Source organism: Grampus griseus (genome assembly GCF_964374135.1).
Source record: "Grampus griseus genome assembly, chromosome: 18".
In the NCBI taxonomy this organism is placed as follows: domain Eukaryota; kingdom Metazoa; phylum Chordata; class Mammalia; order Artiodactyla; family Delphinidae; genus Grampus; species Grampus griseus.
Genome location: NC_139012.1, coordinates 12988807 through 13013304, shown reverse-complemented (window position 1 = coordinate 13013304; position 24498 = coordinate 12988807). Strand labels below are relative to the sequence as shown.

General features: G+C 39.5%; 1 protein-coding gene across 4 annotated transcripts in view; it reads left to right on the top strand.

Annotated features, from left to right (window-relative positions):
• The window catches only part of MBNL2 (muscleblind like splicing regulator 2), a 152517-nt gene extending 138020 nt beyond the window's left edge, over positions 1-14497 (top strand). For 2 of the 4 annotated variants that reach the window (XM_082675361.1, XM_082675359.1), the window contains one exon: positions 11723-14497. In XM_082675361.1, the coding sequence (XP_082531487.1) occupies positions 11723-11850 (128 nt within the window). In that variant the 3' untranslated portion in view covers positions 11851-14497. The remainder of the gene's footprint in view (positions 1-11722) is intronic. The other 2 variants (XM_082675362.1, XM_082675360.1) reach the window with 1 other exon arrangement.
• Positions 14498-24498: the final 10001 nt, after the last annotated feature.

The following is a 24498-nucleotide window of genomic DNA, read 5'->3' as shown; positions in this document are numbered from 1 at the left end:
TCAAAAAACACTACTACATATCAGACACTTTATATACATTATTTAATTTAATATTCAGTAGAACTCTGTGAAGTGTCTCATCTATTTTCCAGAGGAGAGCAAATTTTAAAGAATAATGTGCTTAAGATTCAAGCAGGTTGGAAGTGGCTGGACAGTTTTAGAACTCAGGTTCACTGATCTCCAAATCCTGTTCTCTTGTGTCTCCACCATATTTGAATTAGATTGGAGCTTATGGTCAATGTAGGACTGGGGTGAAGTTCTTTATATGGTTCCCTTAAAAACTGCTAACTACTGAATTTACCTATTGGTTTACAAAGTTTTAACCATTTAAGAAGAAAGTTCCAGTAGAAGCAAACCTTTTTAAAATCCAAGTTCGATATCAGAAATGTCTGAAAATATGGTTAGTTGATGAGACCAACAAGGAAATTCAAATTTCAGTCCAGTAAACAAGAGCTAGAAAGTGGATGAATGAGGGCACCATTTCACCCTTCCAAGGGTGGCAAACTGGCAGGAAACTTCTGTAAAAAAAGAGTCTACCAGGAGGAGTCCTTTCATCCAGGACTCTTATTTTTTTTTCTAAACAATAATTTTAAAAGAGAGATACTGTTTTTCTCCACTGTTTTCACAGAACCTTACCTTCATATAAATCTCAGGTTAAACAAACATCACTACTTGATTCGTTCTACTTGAGAAGGAATGTTTTGGGCAGCCTGGAGGAGGCAACTGTGAAAGGAGTGACTAGAGGTTAATTCAGTTGTAGGTAAAACCATAGAGCTCAATTCCATAGTATCCCAAGGAATCGATGACAATTCAGGTACGCAAACAGAAAAATTCCATTTTGAAGCCCAAAATGGGGAGGATAAAAAGAAGGACGGGAGGGAAAGAAGGAAGGAGGCGTTAAGTATTGGCAAGAAAGGAGAAGAGGGAGTTATTGTTTAATGGGCACAGAGTTTCAGTTTGGAATGATGAAAAGTTCTGGAGATGGATGGTGGCGACAATTGCACAATAGTGTGAGTGTACTTAATGCCACTGAACCATACACTTAAAAATGGTTAAAATGGTCAGTTTTATGCTCTGCTTACTTTACCACAATATTTTAATTGGGTGAAGGATCTGAATAGACATTTCTCCAAAGAAGAAAGAATTAGGATTGGAAAGAAAGATGCCTAATTATACGTAGGTTTTTGTTTTTTTAAATCCATAGTATAAAATTATTCTTTTCACATTAAAAATTATTTATTGTTGCTGTGTTTTCCTTTAAGAGTTCTCTTTTCATGAAACAGGTAACTGAGTGCAAATGCAAATTCTTCCTCAGTGAACCATGCAGGCCAGAAGCTGAGTCTATTCTGAGGCCGTAACAAAAGTCCACTGTTAACCCAGTGCAATGCATCTTCATACTTTTTCTCAACAAATGTTTATAAAGAGCCCACTATGTGTCATGTGAAATTCAAAATTCTGGGAATACAGCAATGAACAAAACAGTTCCTGTTCTTGTGGCTCTTACACTGTCAAGGGGACAGGCAATAAACCAACATGTAAGTAATTACAGTCAAAGTAATTATTATATAATAAGGATCATCTCAAAAAGTAGAGAAGCTGAAAGAATGGGCCTAAGCACTGAGCTGTGAGGGAGGACAGTTAGTAACAGAGAAATAAGAGAGAACGTAGGAGCTTGCTTTCTTCCTTTGGTTTCTATTTTGCCATCTATTATACCAGGATATTTAGGGCACTTTCTGAGGAGTTATTAGGGAGGACAGATGGCAACCTGGTTAACTACCCACCACACTGCAGAGGTGCCAATGTGGTACAAGCAGAGTGAGACACTGAGGCCCAGAAGGGACACAAAGCTCGTTGGTGGCACAAACAAGCCTCCCGAAATGCCACTCCAGGACTCTCTTTGATTTTTCCTTTGCACCATTATTTTACACACATTGAGTGGTTTTGTTCATCTTTCTCTCGCTCTCTGACACACATACACAAACACCCAGGCAAAGAACGAAAAAGGAAGAAAACAAAACAAAACTACTTTTGCTGGAAATTTTTAAATGGCAGTGTCATCCTATCAATTTGAGAAATGTGGACGATGACTACAATACACAAAGGCACACTTCACGTCCTGCGCATGACATTAACTTACCCTTCTTTACACTGAATCCCAGCATTTGGTTAATTTTCTGCCTTTGGTGTCTTAAAAACCAGTTCTTAGCAGACTGAATTATACATTCTGCTCCACTATTTTACTACGGCCAAGATGTGCCCAGGATCCTAAGTCTAACATAATGGTAGAGGATACAAAAGCAGGGCGCTGAGCACGATTGGGGACTTAATGTTGAATCCAGCAGGATCCTGCTTCTGTGATTTTTCTTGGCCTGATTCTTCAATTTATTACTGGGAGCAAAACCCCATATTGAAAAAAACAGGTTTAAAGGAATGCTTTTGGAATTTCTTTTCAGTCGCTGCATAAACTGGTTTTTAAAGGTAGAAAAAATGTTTTCTTAGATTCTCCCTTCATGTCCAGAGGTCACCTTCCCTGAAGTAGCCTCAGATGTGGGCAGCCTGTCTAATCCCAGACAGCCTTGCTTGCTCCGTATCTCACTGCACATATTCTAAACTTAATATTTTTAGAAAAATATCTTATTACCTTTTCTATAATATTTTACAGTATTTTTAAATAGTGTGGCCCAATTATTATATATTATTTCTTGATGTAGTAGAGGAATTTAGCCTTCCTTAATATACATACAGTTCCTAATTTTAAAAATGTTTGTTCAAAATTCCCTTTGCTACTTGGTTTGGAACTCAAGTAATTTTCCTATGGAGACAGTGGTGGATTTGATGGTTAGGTCTCCAGGCTGGCCTATAATAGTTTACTTAACTGGTGACATTGCTCAAGGATAATATTGGGCTCACAGCATGAAAGAGGCTAAATACCATGTGCATGGATGTTTCTACATCTTTAGGATTCAAGAAAGATGCCAAAAGCATATGCTTAACCCGAAGCCCCAGACAGCGTGTGATAGGAAAGTCCTTCACCTTCTCCACCAGCTGAGGGTAGAGGAACCACAGGCTATGGTTCATTGCGTGATTGGAATGTTTGTTGGGGAAGGCGTGTGGAGTAGGAATGGGATGTACGGCGTGGAACCAAGAATGCCAGAGGATGGATAGGAAGGTAAAAGCTGGAACCTGGTCCTGGGTGGCCACCACATGCATTCACACCACCCTCTTTCTCATTTGCCTTGGATGCTATAATTGATTTGCCAATTTCTTTTTTCCTGGCTGTCGAGTGGCCCTTCCAATCTAGCATTTTGTTTTACTTCGACCTGCTCTGGCACCTGCAGAGCAAACATGGTCTCATAGCCCCTCTCTTCCTGAATGAGCACATAACACTCCCAAATGCGATTTTCTTTTCAACACTGCTATAGCAACAGGGGGAGGCATGAGGAATACAAAATCTCCTCTCAAATGCCTTTCCTTTCTTCCTCATAAATATCATTTTGGAGAAAAAGTCACCCATGAATGATGTATGGATTTTTAGATGATCTGAGGTGTAGACTCCCATCTCACCATGAAAGCAACAGAAGTAAACCTCAGCATTCCCTCAGGGGTGGAGCTGGGAATCATGACCAGAGCATCGCTGCAATCCTCACAAGAGGCTGGATTTTTCCAGGTGACTTGGACTCATGCAAGGAGTGGAATCTTGCTCAAATCAAGAAGCTCCATGTATGTATTTTATCCAGATGATATAAATCGCCAGTGTGGACCCTCGTCAGTAATTTTCAGTGAGGCCAGTGTTACTGCCTTTCATACAAAAACTCAGTTAGTAGTATTTTAAATGATAATTCTTAGAAAGTAGATCTGAAAAGTCTTTTTGTTCAAATATCATAGAGTGGAAAATAATAGACAGTCGTGAGTCATCAGCAAAGTGATATGTCATTGAAAACAGAAGAATTAGAGTTTTAAGTGTAAACTTTATATTAATGACAGAAGGCAAAACAATAATCTGCACTGAAGTACTCTTTAAGTTCTGCTAAATATTGTGGGCCTTCCCACCAACCTCAGGTTGCTCTTCCCGAGAGTGAAACTGGTTGTCACACTTGAGAATTTTCTCCCACAACCCAGTATATGCCTTTTCTGTATAAATAAAACTCCACTTGGAAAACAAATCAAATACAGCAGAAGACCCTGCCCTGCCCTGGAAAAACGTACCGCTCAAATAATGAATGTGACTGGTTTTCAAAGTGTCTTTTCATGCACCTCTAATTATCTTTGAACTTTTTATACAATTAAAATTTACAAATACTGGGACTTCCTTGGTGGTCCCCCAGCTAAGACTTCGCCTTGCAATGCAGGGGGTGCGGGTTCAATCCCTGGTCGGGGAGCTAAGATCCCACAGGCCTCATGGCCAAAAAAACAAAAACAGAAAACAGAAGCAATACTGTAACAAATTCAATAAAGACTTTAAAAAAGGTCCACATCAAAAAAAATCTTCAAAAACAAAATTTACAAATAGTCATGAAATAAGTCAAAGTTCTTGAAAGTGTTCATTGATCAACACATATCACGAGAATTACTCTGATAACATATGTCCACCAAGAAACCAAAGGCATTTGCTTTTGATGTTAATAATTCATAGTATGCTAATCTATAGTAATCTACCCTAGAATTAAGTACAGAATTCTCTGGCAGCCAAAGATATACAAATGTCTTTCTGCTTTTGTATAGTTTGCTTCAACCAAAATACAAGTTTCACCTCTCAGACAAAACCAGGGAATTTCAGACAGTAGAGGCTTCCATGGAGAAGACGTGTGGAGTGCTAGGGAGAAGATGCAGAGAATATTAAATAACGCAGGGCCTGGAGGACGGAGGAACGCCAGTGGAAAGTAGCGAAGAGCGACATGAGTGAGAGAACAAGAAGAATACCGTGAATAAAGACAAAGATACTGGGATGGTGAGCAACAGGCTGGCCTCCTTAGCTTGGCCATATTTTTAGGAAATTCCATCCAGTTGTCTATTTTTAGATTAATAATAAGTTTTGTTTAAGGAGACAGTGAAACATCCCTTTCTTTAATTACCTTCTGAGGAAACAGGGCCCTGTAACCATGAGAAGAGATTTCTAAGAAATATTCTAAGTCTAGAAGTTTTCTTCAGGTGCCATTTTTGTTTATCTGCCATGTTTCCATCCTCTGAGTGATTCTGCCCCCAGCCTGGAATATTTTTCCTTTTATCTGTATAGAACATGGGGTGGGGGGATGGGGATGAATGTTTCTTTTTCTTGGATATTCCTGAAGCCTTAGCTGCTCTGAAAGCGTAAGAGATGTAAACTCTCCAAGGGGTTCTTTTCCTGCCTCCACTGCAACCTCTTGCTTGTGAGAGGGCTGTTGGTCTTCTGTAGATGCCAACATTGTGGCATTATGCCTCGGTAAGTTCTTACTTATTCAGCCATCCATGCAACCAGTAATTAAGAAGTGTCTCCTATATAGCCAGTCCCATCCTTTTTACTAGGGATCTAAAGAGGAATGAGACAGTGCCCCTGTCCTTACGAAATTCGGTTGTGCTGTGGACCCAGTTAATGCAACAGCCCTGCTTGGAAATGTCTGCTTGAGCTCTTATGCTAGTGGTATGCGGAGCCACTGAGATTCCTTCAGATTTCAGCAAGGCCACACAGATATTTGATAAGGTATATTATATCTACCTCTCCAAACTCAACGTTACAAAGAGAGTTAGTATTGAATGTTTAACTAAAACATTCATTAGCCCTCTTTTCTAACTGTTTCTCGTGGTTTGGATCCCTAGAAACAGTTGGTCTTTTCACTGAAATGTTTTTTTCTATCATTTAAGCCAAGCAGTAAGAGTTCTTACTGAATTTACTACTGAACTAACATTTTAAAGGATAACTCATCTGACATCTCTGAATGTCTGCAATGAACACATTTACATAAGAAGTGCGAACATGTCTAGAAGTCATCTAGAAGCTCACAATTTCCAAAATTATTTACATGTACATTTCCTGGAGATCAGCCACAAGGTAGAAAACTCAGAAAGTATTAATACTTGATACCGTGAAGCACTGAGGAAATTGTATGTTGATTTGTCTTCTTTGAACCCTCTTGCATGAGTGCTAGTTAGTTCTGCTGTTGAGTTCGTGGTATTCATGCTTTCCAGTTCAGTGTTTCAGCCTCTGCACAGACTATTTTGCTTTCAACCGAGTGCATTTCTCACTCTGGTCAGCTCTTTTTCAAGTGCACACCAAAGGTAAGGGCACATGATGGCTCATTCTGAATCCATCATCAGCTTGGAAAAGACAAGGCAACATGTGTATTTCATATCTGGTGACTCAGTCAAGGGAGGTCAGTAATTTCTTCTTAGGTAGAAGGTACCGGTGGGTCAAGTACCCTGTTCCTTTGGGTGAAAGCCAAATGTCTGAAAGTTGCAGGATGAACTCCCCATTAGACGTGCTCTCTTGATCCCGCCCACCATTACCAGCGCTGCCTCCCTGGACGATGCCTTCAGCCTTGGCTACTGCCCGGCTCAGGAAGCTAGCAATCCAGGCTTAGTAGATATCTCCTTCAAGAAAGTAAGGCTCACGGAGAACACAAACTAGCAACTCATAGCTGAATTCAGCCCAAAGATATCTGACCCATACAGAGTTGTTTTCCATAATGTGAATCAGCAGCTGAATTTCCAGCTTCTTTTGGCAGATGGAAAGGTCAGGCACTATAGAGCCCAGGCTTCTGCAGGTGACAGGTAGCTGGAGGTGAGTACCTGCTGCTCCATTCCTTCTAGGCACGGGCCCTTCCATCTGCCACACTTCCGGGCTGATCCACCCACTTATGCACACTTCCTGCCTGGCCCCAGTAGGCTTAGTATTCAGGCAGTGCCTAACCCGGTCCTCTCTGCGATGAGCTTGACTGCCATTGCACTGTGAGTCAACGGTAGGCATTTCACTGGGGATGCAGGGGTTAGTAAATGGTTGCTCATAACACATTTGGTGGGGAAACAACCCATTTGATGTTCTTTGAGGCCATTCATATTTTGTCTTCAGTAAATAAAAATGAGACTCATTGTGTCCTGGGCTCATATGGGAATAATTTACGGATGTGGATTAAGCAGAATCTTTACATTCTTAAATCCAGCCACCTGAAGGAGATGTTCATTGCTTGGTAGACTCTGTTGCAGCCAACTGATATTTTTGCCTGCAGACACTCTTGTTAAAACTAGAGGGTCCGGGCTTCCCTGGTGGCGCAGTGGTTGAGAGTCCACCTGCTGATGCAGGGGACACGGGTTCGCGCCCCGGTCTGGGAGGATCCCACATGCCACGGAGCAGCTGGGCCCGTGAGCCATGGCCGCTGAGCCTGCGCGTCCGGAGCCTGTGCTCCGCAACGGGAGAGGCCACAACAGTGAGAGGCCTCTGTACCGCAAAAAAAAAAAAAAACCAGAGGGTCCACTGAAGATTTATGAACGCAGTCATTTTTTGAGATCAAGTGTGTCTTTGTCTTAAAAACAGAATCACTGATTTGGTGGGCATCAGCTATTCTCATTTTTGTGTGTTCTCCTTTTAGTGGAAAAAGAAATTGAAAATAATGCTTTCAGTTCAAGATTTTGATTTACCATAAAAGGTTAGCTAGAATCTTATTTTAATAATTTAATCTCCATCTTCATCATGATTCTGTTATAGAAAATAATACTTATTTGAGGGACTAGTCTATCAGAGAGATAAACAGAAATACAACTTGTTCAATCTATTCGATTTCTTTCCTATGATACAGCTTGCCAGGGCTCCTTAGAAGCTGAAGCGGTGGAACTCTGATTGGGTAGGGGCTTCTGCTGTCATAAGCAGACGTTTGCAGCATCCGTCTGGAGGAGGCCTAGGCTAGGATGTGGTTGACCACCCAGGCAGGGATGACCTAGCAGGGAGCCTAGCAGCCCACAGGTCCATCAGCAGTTGCTATGCACCTGGTTCTTGCACACAGTCATTGCTGCCTCTCATCCAGTGCTCCAGGCTCTGTTTGCTTTAGGCCCTACCCCATGGCCTCGCCTTTCCCTGATTCCCAAGCTCCCAGAGGGGTTCTGAGCACTGACCTCCACTGGCACCCTGAGAGGCACAGACCTGCTCTTTGGAATTACTGTCTCCTGGTCCCATCGCAGACTGTCACTACACCCTGGAGGGGATTCCCATGCCAGGGAGCAGAGTGAGCTAACACCTCTAAGCTCATGCTGGTTTGCACAAGTACTTGGTATATTGTGCAAGCCAGCTGACACTGTTCATGCTGCCTTCTCCATGTCTGTGAAATATGACCGGCAATACTGACATAGCTCTTAAGGCTTTGATAAAAATTTCTTAGTACCTCCTGGAAAATCAGGGGAGTATCTATTAAAATTAAAACAGAGACAATAACGATGCTTCAGGGAGGGGACTTTTAGGGGACCTAGTGTAGTAGCTATTTCTCTGACCTCTACATATGCTGGCAGTCCCCAGGGGAGTTTTCGACTGACCTTTCCAAAAAAGCATGGGCTGCAGTGCCTGGAGGTTGAGGAAGGAATTTTGGATATCAGCCTCAGTTTTGATGAGTTCAGGGCAGGAAGGATGCCACTGACAGCTAGTCTATAGAGGTCACTTTGGTGAACTGTGGTTTAATTAACCATTGTTTTAAAATAGACCAGCTCAGGATTAGGACTTGTCAATATCAGACTTGGAGCCCATGTTCTGGGACCACATATAAGCCTGTTCTTTTAGGAATTTTGTATCTATATTGAAATATTCAGGTACCTCCTGAAGCTTTTTTTTTTTTTTTTTTTTGTGGTATGCGGGCCTCTCACTGTTGTGGCCTCTTCCGTTGCGGAGCACAGGCTCCGGACGTGCAGGCTCAGTGGCCATGGCTCACGGGCCCAGCCGCTCCACGGCATATGGGATCCTCCCGGACCGGGGCACGAACCCGCGTCCCCTGCATCGGCAGGCAGACTCTCAACCACTGCGCCACCAGGGAAGCCCCCTTCTGAAGCTTTTGATCCTCCTGGCCATTGAAATTACAATGGAGGCTGAAGAAGTTTTCATATATAGAACCTATTTTATATGTTCATATTGAATTGGTGTGGAAGAGAATCTCCAAAGAGAGGCAATAGGGAAACACAAGATTACCTATTCATCTTGTTTTAAATTATGGTGTTTTGATGTGAATTAAAAATATAATCTGACTAAAGAAAAGCCATAGCAAAAACTAGACAGAAGAGCCCTCCTTCCCTCAAAACAGCTTCTCCACACCCTTCCCGCTTGACACACGCCCACTTGGCCCTCCTCTTCCCTCCAGAGGTTCCTTCCTGCTGGAAACTGTCCTCCCCTCCCCGTGGGCCCTACGACCTGTAATGTCATGTGCCTTCTAACATCAGAAGCAGTGATCAAAGGGGCAGGAGTGCAACAAGAGGCTCTCAGTGGGGAACCGGTCCTCATCTGCATTCCTCATCTGTCTATATTTCCAAAATGTATTTCACCCCAGAGTACACCTAATTCAGGCTGTACCAACAAAGCTGTATTTCTCAGGAAAAAATTTAATAATCAAATGGTATTTTTGAGAAAAATGTTACCACCAAAAAACACCCATAGCTTTCCTACCATCTAAGATCAAATCTCTTAAACCTCTTGAAGCTCACAGCTGGCGGGGGTGTAATTCATTTTTTAACATCACACATACAGTCCTCAAGACAGCCCAACACATAGACCAGGGTATGGCCAGAGTTTTCTGGCCTAGATGCCAGGAAGCAGTGCGGCTGAGAGTTCAGTAGTACCAGAGGTCATTTTTATTTACGTCTTTATCCATACAACGGATGGTGTGTAGGCTGAGGCAGAGGGGCAAAGCAGTCTGGGTGAGCCCAGTTAATGCTTTTAGTTAACTTCAGGGCTGATTTACAGTTCAATTACATCTGGGTGGTCGGACACGTCTGTTTGTCAAATTCAAGTCCAAAGCATTGTTAACTAATTTCTATAATACAGATTTGCCCGTTGCTGGGCTCTCTGTAGGATACTTTTTCTTTCCAGGTGGTTGGGAATTTTCATCCTATATGGCATTTTCATTTCAGTTAATAAGCAAGAATGTGAATATGTTCTAAAGCATATATTATTATATATATCAATTTAAGAAACTGCAAGTTTGTTTTCCATAAATATTTTAGAGAGGCTTCTGCTAAAGTGAAAAGAAAGACAAAAGAAAAACATGATCTGATGTCCTAGGGCACATTCTTATTTGGAAAACTTACAGACAAGATTGAAGCTAAGGGATGAAACAGAATAATTCCTATTTAATAATCAAATATCTAAATCTAAAAATGAAGCTATAATATAGCCATCTGAAGAATTGAATGTTAGCTATTTGCAATGACTGTTCAAAGACAGTATGATAATATTTACATATAAACCATTATATCCCATTATTTTTATTTGTATATCAGTACATGAGATATTTTTTCCCAATTAATTTTAAATTCCTAGAACTTTTTGAAAAACAAAAAAATGATCTGATCTTATCCAAAGTTTTGAGTTTCCATTTAGTATAAATATTTAACACACATGAATTCTTCCTCTATTTTTATCAATTCCATACATATCTGTATATTCCAATAAAATAAAGGATACTCATATTTATTTCAGAGGAGAAATTAAGTGTATGTACTAAAACTGTTTTATATTAACTGCAGATATACCCACTTAATGTAAAAAATATCCACACGTATAAATTCTGACATAATGGGATAAGAAATCATACTTGGAGAAATGAGGCTTTTATTGGGAACTGGATCCCAGTGTGTAGGAATATTGGCTGACCTTGACCATAAAGAATATTTACCGGTTATTTCGAAAACAAAGACTCTTGGCTATTTAATAAATAAACATTTTGTTTATTAATTGCACAAAGTTTTGTCAAAGCATTGCACAAAGAATAAATATTTTTGTTAGAATGTGTCAAAAGCTTGGCTTTTAAGCTTGACATTTAGTTGACTGGGTCACACAGGGCAAACTCCCTGTCCTTTGCAAAGTTATGGAGTTGGAAATGAACTTATATCAAACTTGCATTTGATAGTTTAGTTTTATCTGGGCTTTTTGAATTATCAAGACTGTTTTTAACAGCTTTATTAGAATGTTATTTCTTTTTTCTTTAATATGGGACATTTAAACGGTTCCTGAATTTGAAATTAATTGTTATTGTATCTTGGGAACAAAATTACTTTTGATGGGAACATATCTTTGAATTATAAATGCAAGTTAATAGATAAGTATTACTTAATTTGTTACACATTTTTAAATATTTGTATTTAATCTTTACAAAGAACCTTTCACGTACAAACTAATTCTTTGATTAGACTTCCTGATCACATTAGCAAATATTAATTGAATGAGAATTGAACGTATAATAAAGAGATATGAAGCCAAAACTAAGAAAAGAGATTAAGGTCTAAACACACTGCATGCCCATATATATGCAGTCACAGTTTTACAGAAAATAGTGTGCATTTGAATCATCATTCTTTACAGTGGCCACATAGCAGAAGTGCTTAAGTGTAAACATTTTCAGCATGAAGGGTGGGGATTGTGCAAAATTATAATTGCATCAAAACTATGAGAAATTGCAGAAAATTCCTATTTTTAAATGTCTATCTTCAAGGAGTAAAACTTAAACTAGCTATCTTCCCTCAAGAAGGATGTCTAAATCACACTTGTCTTTTTCTTTAACAGATAATTCTGAAATAATCAGCAGAAATGGAATGGAATGCCAAGAATCTGCATTGAGAATAACTAAACATTGTTACTGTACATACTATCCTGTTTCCTCCTCAATAGAATTGCCACAAACTGCATGCTAAATAAAGATTTAGTTCTTCTGGACAGACCACAACTCTAAGAAGCTAGTGCTGCTATATCATATATGAGTATTAAATATGGTATGCTTAGTATATTCCAACCTAAGATAGTTAACTACCTGAGACCAGCTGTGATGTTTAAAGACATAAAGGATAAAGTTTACTTTTAAAGGGTTTCTAAACATAGTTTCTGTCCTAGGAATATTGTCTTATCTCCATAACTATAGCTGATGCAGAAAGTCCAACCAATTTACTCATTTTGACTCAGAATATTTCAAAGTTAGCAATAAACAATTAGCATTAGTTAAAAAAAAAAAAAAAAACCTATTCCAAGGGCAGGTTCGATTCTAACTTCAATTACTGTCATTTCATTTACCTACTGGATCAAAGCTATGTTTCACTTCTTGACAACACGAATGCTGCAGCAAAGATGAGAAGTGAAGTAAAACCGTTACCTGTCCTGCAGGTCTAAAATTTGAACGGAAATTCAAGCACAAGTACTGGGGACACATCAAAGTGTGGTATTTGGTTTGCCTGGAGATGCCGCATTGAATCATGTGATTCTAGAATAACATTAACTAGATTGAAAAAGAAACTTTGCACGGTATGATCTTCATACCCCACCAAACAAAGTCTTGAAGGTATTATTTTACAAGTATATTTTTAAAATTGTTTTATAAGAGAGACTTTGTAGAAGTGCCTAGATTTTGCCAGACTTCATCCAGCTTGACAAGAATGAGAGGCCCATGCCAACAGTCTAATCAAAAGGATTAGTCTTTCAAACTCACCATCCGGTTGCCTGTTACAGAATAACTCTTCTGAACTAAAAACCTAGACAAACAAGGAAGCTGTAGGTGAGGAGATCTGTATAATATTCTAATTTAAGTAAGTTTGAGTTTAGTCACTGAAAATTTGACTGTGACTTTAATCTAAATTACTATGTAAACAAAAAGTAGATAGTTTCACTTTTTAAAAAATCCATTACTGTTTTGCATTTCAAAAGTTGGATTAAAAGGTTGTAACTGACTACAGCATGGAAAAAAATAGTTCTTTTAATTCTTTCACCTTAAAGCATATTTTATGTCTCAAAAGTATAAAAAACTTTAATACAAGTACATACATATATATACACATACATATATATATACTATATATGGATGAAACATATTTTAATGTTGTTTACTTTTTTAAATACTTGGTTGATCTTCAAGGTAATAGCGATACAATTAAATTTTGTTCAGAAAGTTTGTTTTAAAGTTTATTTTAAGCACTATCGTACCAAATATTTCATATTTCACATTTTATATGTTGCACATAGCCTATACAGTACCTACATAGTTTTTAAATTATTGTTTAAAAAACGAAACAGCTGTTATGAATTACTATTATGTGTAATTGTTTAAAACATCCATTTTCTTTGTGAACGTATTAGTGATTGAAGTATTTTGACTTTTGAGATTGAATGTAAAATATTTTAAATTTTGGCACCACCGCCTGTTCTGAAAACTAGATGCACCAACCATATCATTTTTGTTTGAGGAAAAAGAAATCTGCCATTTTAATTAATGTTGGTCAAAGTCTAATGACTATTTATCTTATATCGTAGATTTGATAACCCTATCAAAAAAAATCACATTCTAAGTGTAATCTTACATAGTGCTTGTATTGTTGCATTTGTTTTAATTTGTGGGAAAGTATTGTATCTAACTTGTATTTCTTTGGTAGTTTCATCTTTATGTATTATTGATATTTGTAATTTTCTCAGCTATAACAATGTAGTTATGCTACAACTTGCCTAAAACATTCAAACTTATTTTCTTTTTTCTTTGTTAATTCACTTAAACTCATTGAAAACATAGTATACATTACTAAAAGGTAAATTATGGGAATCACTGAAATATTTTTGTAGACTAATTATTGTAACATTGTCTTTTTTTTCTTTTGTTTCATGATTTTGATTTTTAAAGTTTTTAGCACACAACTATTTTCAGCCCTTTAATAATGGAGCATCAGAAACATCACCTATACCCCCAAGCGAATATAGGAGACTGTATTTTTACTATGATATCCATTTTCCAGAATTGTGATTGTAATATGCAAAGAGTCATAAATATGCCATTTACAGTAAGGAGGAGGCAAGGCAAATGCATAGATGTACAAATATATGTACAACAGATTTTGCTTTTTATTTATTTATAATGTAATTTTATAGAATAATTCTGGGATTTGAGAGGATCTAAAACTATTTTTCTGTATAAATATTATTTGCCAAAAGTTTGTTTATATTCAGAAGTCTGACTATGATGAATAAATCTTAAATGCTTTGTTTAATTACAGAACAAAATCACCAATATCCAAGACATGATGATAGCAATTCAACAAATACTGTAGTTAAAAGATGAACTCGCCACTTGTATGGGAACTACATTTCACTCTTGGTTTTCAGGATATAACAGCACTTCACCTAAATATTCTTTGAGCCATATCACTGGTAACATTTCTACTAAATCTTTCTGTAACACTTAAAGAATTCCCTCATTCATTACCTTACAGTGTAAACAGAAGTCTAATTTGTATCAATTCTATGTTTTGGTTGTAATATTCAGTTCACTCACCCAATGTACAACCAATGAAATAAAAGAAGCATTTAAAAGGATTTCTAGTCATCCTCCTTTTTTTGTTGTTGAGACAGATTGATAATTAGCCAAAACAAATGGTTTTTACATTCATACAGATGACATTTCGTAGCTTCAAAGAAGAGCAGGCTTTGGATTTTTGGGCTTTTTAACAGTAAGAAAAACAATTTACAAGGATCATTTTGGAACTACTTCTATTATCCTTTGAAATTAGAAATAAAAATAAATCCCACCACTCAGCCCTCATCTTCAGAATTCTGCCTGAATATGGAGATATGTGAAGAGATCAGTAACCAAATGGGGAGCAAAACGTCAGTTAATTAACAGACAAGAAAATGCCCATTAATCCATAAGACAGGCTTTCAGGTAAGAGCCTGATTGAGCAACGTGTCTTAGACCTTAGGCTGCAGATAGAGGCAGAATGATGAAACCTGTTCTACGTGGACATCCTGGCTGGGTGGACTGAGGAGAGCACAAGAGCTGAGCATCACACCTGAGGGTAGGTGCTCAACAAAGTGAGGCCTCCTGAGAGGTGCGGGGCACCTTCTCAGTCTTCTTTCTCTGTCCTTTGGGGCCCATGATATTTCTCAGGGAAGGTGGGAACAGTCCTTGTCATGCAGAGGTTGGTGGAAGTCACCTCCTCTATGGGCCAAGGCAGGAACAGGGAGAGAAGAAGATTTTCTCCATGGCAGGTTTAAAGCTTCAGGCCTTCTGAGTGATTATGAGACCCCTTATAAGGGCAGACAACACAAACATTCAACAGATCAGGCATATACAAATAAAGGCACTTGTATTTTTAAACAGTGCCATCAGGAATTCCAAGGGTAAAAATACTTTCACACCTTTGTGGATGTTTGAAAAATTGGCTATATGTTTGGGTGAGCAATTTCTTTTACTGTAAAAGCAGAAGAAAAGTTGCTACTCCGTCAGTCACTCCTGACAAGAAAACATTCTCTGTTAAGTTAGTTCAAGGTGTCAAGTTTCGAGAACAAGTTGTTATTTTAAGTGAAAAATCTAAGACAAACTGTACTCAAAAATTTTCACACCTGGTTTATGAAGTGTAATTTTCATCAGTAGACTGACTTTTTATGGTACTTAACTACATCAAAATCAAAAGAGAAATTTAAACCTTAGAGGATAAAACTAATTTATCTCTTCAGCACAGAAAATACTTAAATATCAATTATTCTATAATTATCTGCCAATAGGAAGGTGTTATTTTAATTTGGGGCAGCCCAAACTAAAAATAATGTTTCAGACTCAGAAACATACTCTCTTTATTATTAACCACAGTTCTTCTGCAACACTTCAAAGCTTTTAGGGGCAGCCAGGCAAACCAAAATCTAGTTCAACATTCTGACGTCCGTGACAAGGAAATACTGGCTCGCTGAAGAATGAGTTCTTCTTCCCCGCCAAGTATCCTAGGGTCTCCGAAATATTAGGCTACCATTGCTGTTGGACTGGGCTATGTCCATAGAAATGACTGAGTCACTATGAATCAGAACGAATCATACAAAATGAACACAGTAGTGACTTCCCTCCATGCTTTTGGTGGGGGTGGGGGTGGCAGGGATGGGGAAGGACTGGGATTGAGAATATTCCCCAGGGACTAGCTTATGTGTCAAGCACTATGTGAAATAGTCCATATAGGTTTCTATATAGAAACTCACCCTGGTTGTTGAGGAGAATTACTAATAACTAATAAGTAAGTTCTAACGGCTGCAGAGATACAAGATACAAGAGGCTCTGCTGTGACAAGCAGCTTGATTCTAGATCAACACTACCTTCCCGAGTCTGCCCTCAGGGTGACTAGATCCACAGCTGTCCAGGGGATTTCAAATGCATGACCAACAGTCATGTGACTTTCTCCCTCTGCTTCAGCGACTCTGAAGAACGACGGCCCACCCATTTGAGGTGTCCTTTTAGGTCCCCCATGTAAATGTCATATGTGCTATGTGGCCTATATTTTAATAAAACCATTTCAGAAAAGTTGGTGAAAACATATAGCTATTTTCATGAAATAGGGTATAATCAGAAAGTAACTTTGTTTTGTTCATATATACTTGACATAATCCTTAGCATTATGAAGGAGTTATTATACCTGGAATGTACATGAGATATCAAGACACATAAAAATTAAGTAACTCGTTTAAGATCACATAGAGCAGCAGAACTCTCAAACCCTGGCTTGTCCTAACTCTACGGTCATGTTGACGTGAGCTTTATTTGTGGCAAACTTTCAGGCCCAAATTTCAGAAAAGAATTCAGAGTAGACCATTCATCCAAGTTTAAGATGAAGCCATGATAAGAATCCTTTCATAGGCTATATAAACAGGTTTTCTTCCCTATAGCAAGAATACAATTTATGAAATATTTTGTAGCTCTGGGCTGCAAAGTACTATTCTAGGTTTAGGACAGAGCCTAATTCTTTATTAGGACCAGAGGCAGCTGGAGGGAATGTGACATTGCACCATCTCTCCAGTGTCATCCAGTTTTTTAAATCAAACTTCAATATGATTCTCTTGAAATAAAAATATTGAAAGTCACTGAATTTTTCCCAATAAGCGTATGTCATTAAGTCATGATGAAGCAGCCCCTAAAAAGATGAACATGTCACATAAGCCAGAGAGAATGATTTCCTAGATAAAGGTCACACATGGATCACACACACCTAAAATCCAACTGTGTCCAGACAGTCATTCCTTTCTCTGATAACTTTGCTCTTGGGTCTTTTCAGGACTTGGGCTTATATAAACAAAGGGAGAAGTTTATTTATCAATCCTCCTGTGTAAACTAAAATGATCTAAATTAGGGGAATCTAACTTTTCTTTCGTTAGAGGAACTTTCTTTCAAACGAAGGGGTCACCCCACAACAGTACAAAAGCAAAACAACAGGAAAGTGCTCTCCTTGCTGAGGCTCTCTGTTCCTCTACTAAGTGCTGCAACGCACACAAAGGTGGAAACCCGCTCACTGAAATATAAAACCTGTGGCTTTACAGAGGGAGAAGAGTATACTCAAAGTAGCATGGCAGGGACTTCCCTGGCGCTCCAATGGTTAAGACTTTGACTTCCAATGCAGGGGGTGTGGGTTTGATCCCTGGTCGGGGAGCTAAGATCCCACAGGCCTCAAGGCCAAAAAACCAAAACACAAAACAGAAGCAATATTGTAACAAATTCAATAAAGACTTTAAAAATGGTCCACATCAAAAAAATCTTAAAAAAAAAAAGGTAGCGTGGCAGCTTAGGAAACCTGGCTCATAAGTTCTAAATATGTCTGAGGAACCTGATGGCCTATATATATGGAGGTAACAAACATACCACAGAATAAATATACATGCAACACTCTCACACACACGTTTATATGGAGAGCAATCTAAACACATTATCGTCCATAAACACAAAGCTGAGGATCTCTCAGTTCTGCAGAAAGGAATGATCAGCGTCTGCATTTCCCAATAGTCTAGTGCTTAAGAGCAAATTTTACAGTCTTACGGCTCAAGTTTGACTCTCAACTCTGCTTTTTACAGCTTCTGAGCTTCGGTGTTTTTCATCGGTAAGCTGGGTCTAACAGGATCTCTCTCACCTAGACATTATAATGACTCAATGAAAGAATGTGCACTGACCACGGAGAACAGAGTCTGACATATAGCAAACGCTCAGTGAATATTAGTAACTCTTCTTAAAATAATATTAAAGTACGCTCCTGGGTTTCCCTATCAGTATTTATTTCCTCATTCTATCCAAACATCTCTTGGCAACTAAGAGGCACCTCTTCTATGTCCTCGATGACAATGTCAAAAGCTGACAAGCAAATTATAGGTGTTTTATAATAACAAATAATGAGCTGCATTATTTCTGGGGAAGCCTACAATTACTTCAATTCAACAAATGCTCACTGAGCCCCGACTAAGCACTGCTAAGCTGTTCAAGGAACACGAACATGGGCAAAGTCCAGTTCCTACTCTCTAGAAGCTTTCTGTGGAGCAGAAGAAGAAAAGTAAACCTGTGAAAAAATGGAGAAAGGATAAAGAGTACTATAGTTTCCCAAGGCTGCTGGAACCAAGCCCCGCACAGAGGGTAGCTTACAGCAACAGAAATGAATTCTCTCCAGTTCTGTAGACTAACGTCTGAAATCATGGAGTTGGCAGGGCCGAGATCCCTTTGCAGCTATGGAGAGAATCCTTCCCTGCCTCTTCCTAGCTTCCGGTGCAGGCCATCAATCCTTGGCGTTCCTTAGCTCACAGCTGCGTCCCTCCAGTCTCTGTCTCCATCATCACAGGGTCTCGCCCCGTGCGTCTGTCTTCACATTATCTTCTTATAAGGCCACCAGTCATCTTGGATTAGGACCCACCCTAATGACCTCATCTTAACCTGATGACATCTGCAAAGACCCTATTTCCAAATAAGGTCATGTTCACAGGGACCAGGGGTTGGGATGTCAACATGTCCTTTTGAGGGACACAGTTCGACCTGTCACAACAATGACAACCTAAATAAAGATAGGTTTCTATAGATATCAAAATATCAATGAAAGGGTTTCTGTTGTCTTTTCAATAAGAAGATCCCACCTACATGATATATGATGACCAGAGTCATGACCCCTTAGGCCTCTTCCATTTGCTTTGTTTTGGTTTTGTCTGTAGAATGAACCAGTTGGACTATAAGATCTCTAACTTCTATTCTAGATGCAACATTCTGTGATTTAATCAGCAGCTTAGCCCGCTCTTCACTGGTCTCAATATTTATTTTACTTGGTAATTTTTTTTTTTTTTTTTTTTTGGCTTTGTTGGGTCTTCGTTGCTGTGTGCGGGCTTTCTCTATTTGCGGCGAGCGGGGGCTACTCTTTGTTGCGGTGTGTGGGCTTCTCATTGCGGTGGCTTCTCTTGTTGTGGAGCACGGGCTCTAGGCGCGCGGGCTTCAGTAGTTGTGGCACGTGGGCTCAGTAGTTGTGGCTTGCGGGCTCTAGAGCGCAGGCTCAGTAGTTGTGGCGCACAGGCTTAGTTGCTCTGCAGCATGTTGGATCTTCCCAGACCAGGGCTTGAACCCGTGTTCCCTATGTTGGCAGGCGGATACTTAACCACTGCGCCACTAGGGAAGTCCATTACTTGGTAATTTTGATTTGCAAATATATTTCATTGTTTATAAGTTTTTATTGATTGGATTAATTTTACTTAATCCATACTGCAGAGAAAGCCTTTTCCTTTCTTTCTATATGCATGAGAAATTTCGGTAATCGTTCATAGGAAGTCTTAGCCAAGCTTGGTTAAGAAGATCAAGTGTTATAACTACATCAAGAATAATCGTATCAAATATTTTTGTGCCCTTATACTGTGATAGCCTCTTAGTCTGGATCATCTCATTTAATCTTTACAATAACCCTCTCTGGTTGATTCTATCATTAGCACACCCATTAATAGATAAGAACACTGAGGACTGGAAAGATTAGCTAACTTAACCAAAGTCACAAAGTTTGTAGAAAAATGGGCGTTGAAACCCAGGCTGCCTGACTCTGGATCCACAGTGCTTTACTACCTCACTACGCCAGATGTGGTCCTTGAACTTCCACAGGAGCAACTGGGGATTTGTTGGAAATGCAGAATCCCAGGCCCCACCCCAGACCAACTGAAGGAGACCCTGCATTCTAACCAGACGCTCAGGTGATTCATACACACATTAGAGTGTGAGAAGTGACACGGTGCTAACCAGCGCCACCCCCTTAAAGGCTCTGTTGACTCTAGAAAACAATGAAGGAAAACCACTGCCAACCCTTGACCATTTTGATGGCCGTCTTCAATACCCAAACTCCAAAGAATTGTGATTGTTTGGATACAAATTGGAGTCTCTCTGATTTTATCCCTGTCCTTTCTTGATCCATTCTCCGTACGGCAGCCAGTACGTTCATAAAATAAAAGTCAGATCACAGCATCATCCCAATCAAAGGTGGATCCGCTCCAGGTTTTGTGGGGTCTGAAGGTTATAAAACTTGGGGAAGAGGGGTCTTAAAGAAAAAGAATCCAAAAAATGAATATAGAATTAAATATGAGAATAAATACATAGAAAAAGAATATGAAAAACATGCCATTTTATGAATTAACCATTTGACATGCCTTATGTTTTGTTTACATTTTTGACTGTATCCCCATTGTCTTATGATAACACTTTTGTGACGTCATTTCCTATATAGAGAACAGAAAGGTAATTCAATCTCACCTCTAGCATGGTTGGCAAAATATTTTTTAGCATCTGTTTTTGTATTGATAATTTACGTGCAATTCACACACTCACACACATATACATACACATACTGCTTATTATACTCTTACAGATGTGTGCCTTACAAACACCTCTACCTCCTAGTTAAACACACACACACAAAACAAGACAAACAACAGGAGTCACTAGTTTTCCGCTGCTCTTATGATAAAATCTGAAACCTTTTACCCTAGCCAACATCTCCAACCTCATCCAGTGTTTTCTGCTGTGCCAACTACCGTCCAATCCCTCAGACCTCTTTTTTGTTTCTTAAATACATGGAGTCCTTTCTGCCTACTGAATTCCTACTCCTTATGCCTTAGGTGCTTGTCTTCTCTCTCTGGCCATGGCAGAATCATTTCCTTCTGAAAACAGTATCACCTCAGCCCTGATCTAAAGTGGCTGATTCCATCTCACCACTATGTTTACTGCCATCATAACACCCATCACACTGTGTAATTATTTTGCTCATCTGTTTCAGTTGTATTATTGGTTATCTCATTGGAATTTAAGCTCTGTGATGTCTGGCCCTTGTCTTATTCACCACCATATCCCCTCTGCTTAGAACAGTGTCTAAGAACATAACTCAATATGTATTTGTTTGAATGAATGACTAATAAAACCATGGTGTCAGAAGAGACAGACATAAGTGAAAGTATAAAATTATGAAATTCAAATAGTTTCTCATAAACTTTGCCTATACCCGATCCACATTCTTGGCTAAGGAACTAAACAAACTGCAGATCCACTCATTTAACAAACATTTTTGTATTAAAAAATGCTAGAAAACATTAAAAAAAAGAGCATATATTCTTATTGGATTATAAATAATCTGAAATCATCATAATCTAGTTACCATCTAGCTAGAGATACATATGGCTGAAAACAAAATACATGTATTGAGGTATTTCATGATAAATTCCAAAAAATTAAATACCAGTGACTGTCATGGGAGATTACTGAGAGCTGGAGATGTCACAGAAGGCTCCCCGAAGGAGGGGTTTCTTGAGATGGAAGCTGAGGAGCTGTAAATATAGTATTTGGCAAAGCAAGAAGCATGAGAAGCAACAGGAATGGAAACACAGTGGCCTGTGATTAGAATGAATGCAGATTCTACACGTAAAGGGATTCTACACTTGAGGAATGAGAGGCACACAAAACGGAAGAGGGCATTGGCTTCTACGAGACAGCCACAACTCAAAGAAGGGTAAGTGGCTGCCGCAGCCTGCAGTCAGCTCCCCGTTCCGGCTGAGGCCCTCACTCCCCAGTGTCCGGGAGCGACAGCAGTCAGGTGCAGCGGCCAGCCTCCCTCTGGAATCGCACTGACTAAAGAGAACTGCCTTGTCCAAAGTCTCGCTCCCTCCCCCAGCACAGCCCTTGTCCAGGTGATTGACACAGGAGTATAAAGGCCCCCAGCTTGGCCCAACTCAGGGCAAATACTGCACCGGGCTCCCCAGCTCCGCAGGGCGTGGGCTGAGGCTTTTGTTGAGACTGCATCAAGGCCCAACCTCTCCCTTGGCCCAATCGTGCTTCCTTCCCTTCTCCATGGATTGGACTCTCCACCGCAGAGTCTGCCTCCCAGAAAATCCAAACTGAGACAGAAAGGCAACTCTACCATTTATTAATTCCGCTGCCCAAGCTTTGAGTTCCTTTCAAACTGATGCAAGAAATATATTCAATCTCGCAATGTGATTCCTTTTGATAAAGAAAATTAATTGCCTGTAAAAGTGTCTCACCTGAGAGAGTACTCAGTTAATCATAGAAGAAAAAAAAGAGGAAGAAAGAAATCAAAACTGAAGTATTTTTTTATTGTGGATTCCAAAAATGGCAAATTTTCACATACTTTCAGAGGAAACATAGCTTTTATTTTTTATTTTAAAGCATGCCTTTAAAAGGCATGAAAAGTCATGTTTCACTTGGTCCAAAGTTTCACTCTTAGTCTTTTATATTACTGAGCTCTTTGTCAGCATTTCTTTGAAAAGAAACCTTTTCAAAGGTTTGATCAAGAAAAATGATCAAATTGGTTCTTACGGAAGCCAAGTATCTTCATATAAGGTTAAAACAAAGAGTATTCAGTGTGCATTTGGTAAATACGATCCTGGAGCCAGTTTTGGCTCTAAATAAAGCACAGGAGTATAAAACTCCGCTCCACCCATCAGAGCCATTTCAAAATAATTGAAGTGATTCCTCCCTATCAGTCGCGGCGTTTACAAGTTGAAGTGGGTCGCACTTGGAAACTAGTGCAGTTCACATGCACTATTGACCAAAGCACCCATTAAGACAGCAAGGAGTAATTAAGAAACACATACACATAATACTGAGATTATCGCAACTCCTCCAAAAGTCATCCTTGTGTTCTGAATAAAAGCCACATGTTTGGTGACTCTGCTCTGGTAAAAATCTTTACAGAAATCAATTAGCATATTTAGTGCATGAGTTGATGACTACCTGAGGACACAGGGACTACCACTTTCATATATTCTACCCACATGAGCCACTGTAGGAGACAGGAAATTGGGGCAGTCAGGGAGCCCTTTGCTGATCCTTGGTCTGGGCTAACTGCACCACGTCCTGTGACAAGTGAAGGCCCTATAGCATAGAGGTTAAGAGCATGGCACTGGTAGCCAAGCTGGCTGTGTTCAAATCCTGACTTTCCACTTTCTGTGTGATCACAGGCAAGTGAGTGAACCTCTAGTCCTGTTTTCCTTCTCTGTAAAAAGGAGCTGATCAGTAATAGTATCTACCACATAAGGTAGTTGTGAGAATAAAGTGAGTTAACATACACCGAACTCTTAGAACTGTGCCTGGAACATAAAAGCATTAACCACCTTTGAAAAAAAAAATCAGACTTTGAAAAGTTGGCCATTTAAAAGGAATTCCTCTATATGTATCATTTTTCTAGGAGGACAGCCTGTCAGCCATGCTCCTGGCAAGGTTAACTGGGATAGTCTGGTTGCCTCACAGTGGAATTAGGTAAACCAGCAGCTAGTCAGCAGACACTGGTTGAACTCAGCAGACAGCTCATCTTTTTATATCTTTTCGTAATGAACCTTCTAGACTGGGGGGGGGAGGGTGTACAATAGAATAAATACAATGAATGAGCCTCTGGAGGAAAATAACAAGACAACTGGATAAAATAGTAAAGAAAATCCTTTTAAATGCACTGTGGAGCTATCAAGAAAGTAAGAAATGCTCAGAGTTTTTTTTTTTTAAATGGGAAAATTTTAACGTGAGCTAGCACCAAATCTACCCTTTGCCTGGTGGCATGTGCCCAACTACAGAAAACTGGAGTCTCCACATGGCACAGGAGACCAAACACTAGATTGGACCTTTCCCAGGCAGAGTGGGCCTGCAGCTGGAGCCCCAGCGCCTACACCGTCAGCACGGCTGGATTCGTGTTTACTCGCCCACCTCAGGTGGCCAGTAAAAGATCCAGTAATCCAGATAAAGAATATTGTTAGTGTGATATTTTAAAAATCAAAACTAATGGGGAAAAGTTCATAATGAACAAAATATCAAAATTGTGAACAAGACTGTCTGTCGCTGTTTGTTTGACATGTCGCCCCACGTCACTCTGCAGTGGGAACTGGCCTTTCCAATCAGCCCACATGTCCTTGCCGGGTGGGTTTAGAAGGGAGATAGTGGCCTGACGTCAGACTGGGCCACGTGGGGCTTTCTATAGAGTCTTGTTTTTAAACTGTTGACCTTTCATTAGCTTTTGTCACTTGGTCCACAATAGGAGAGGCTATTTTGAAAAGTATAT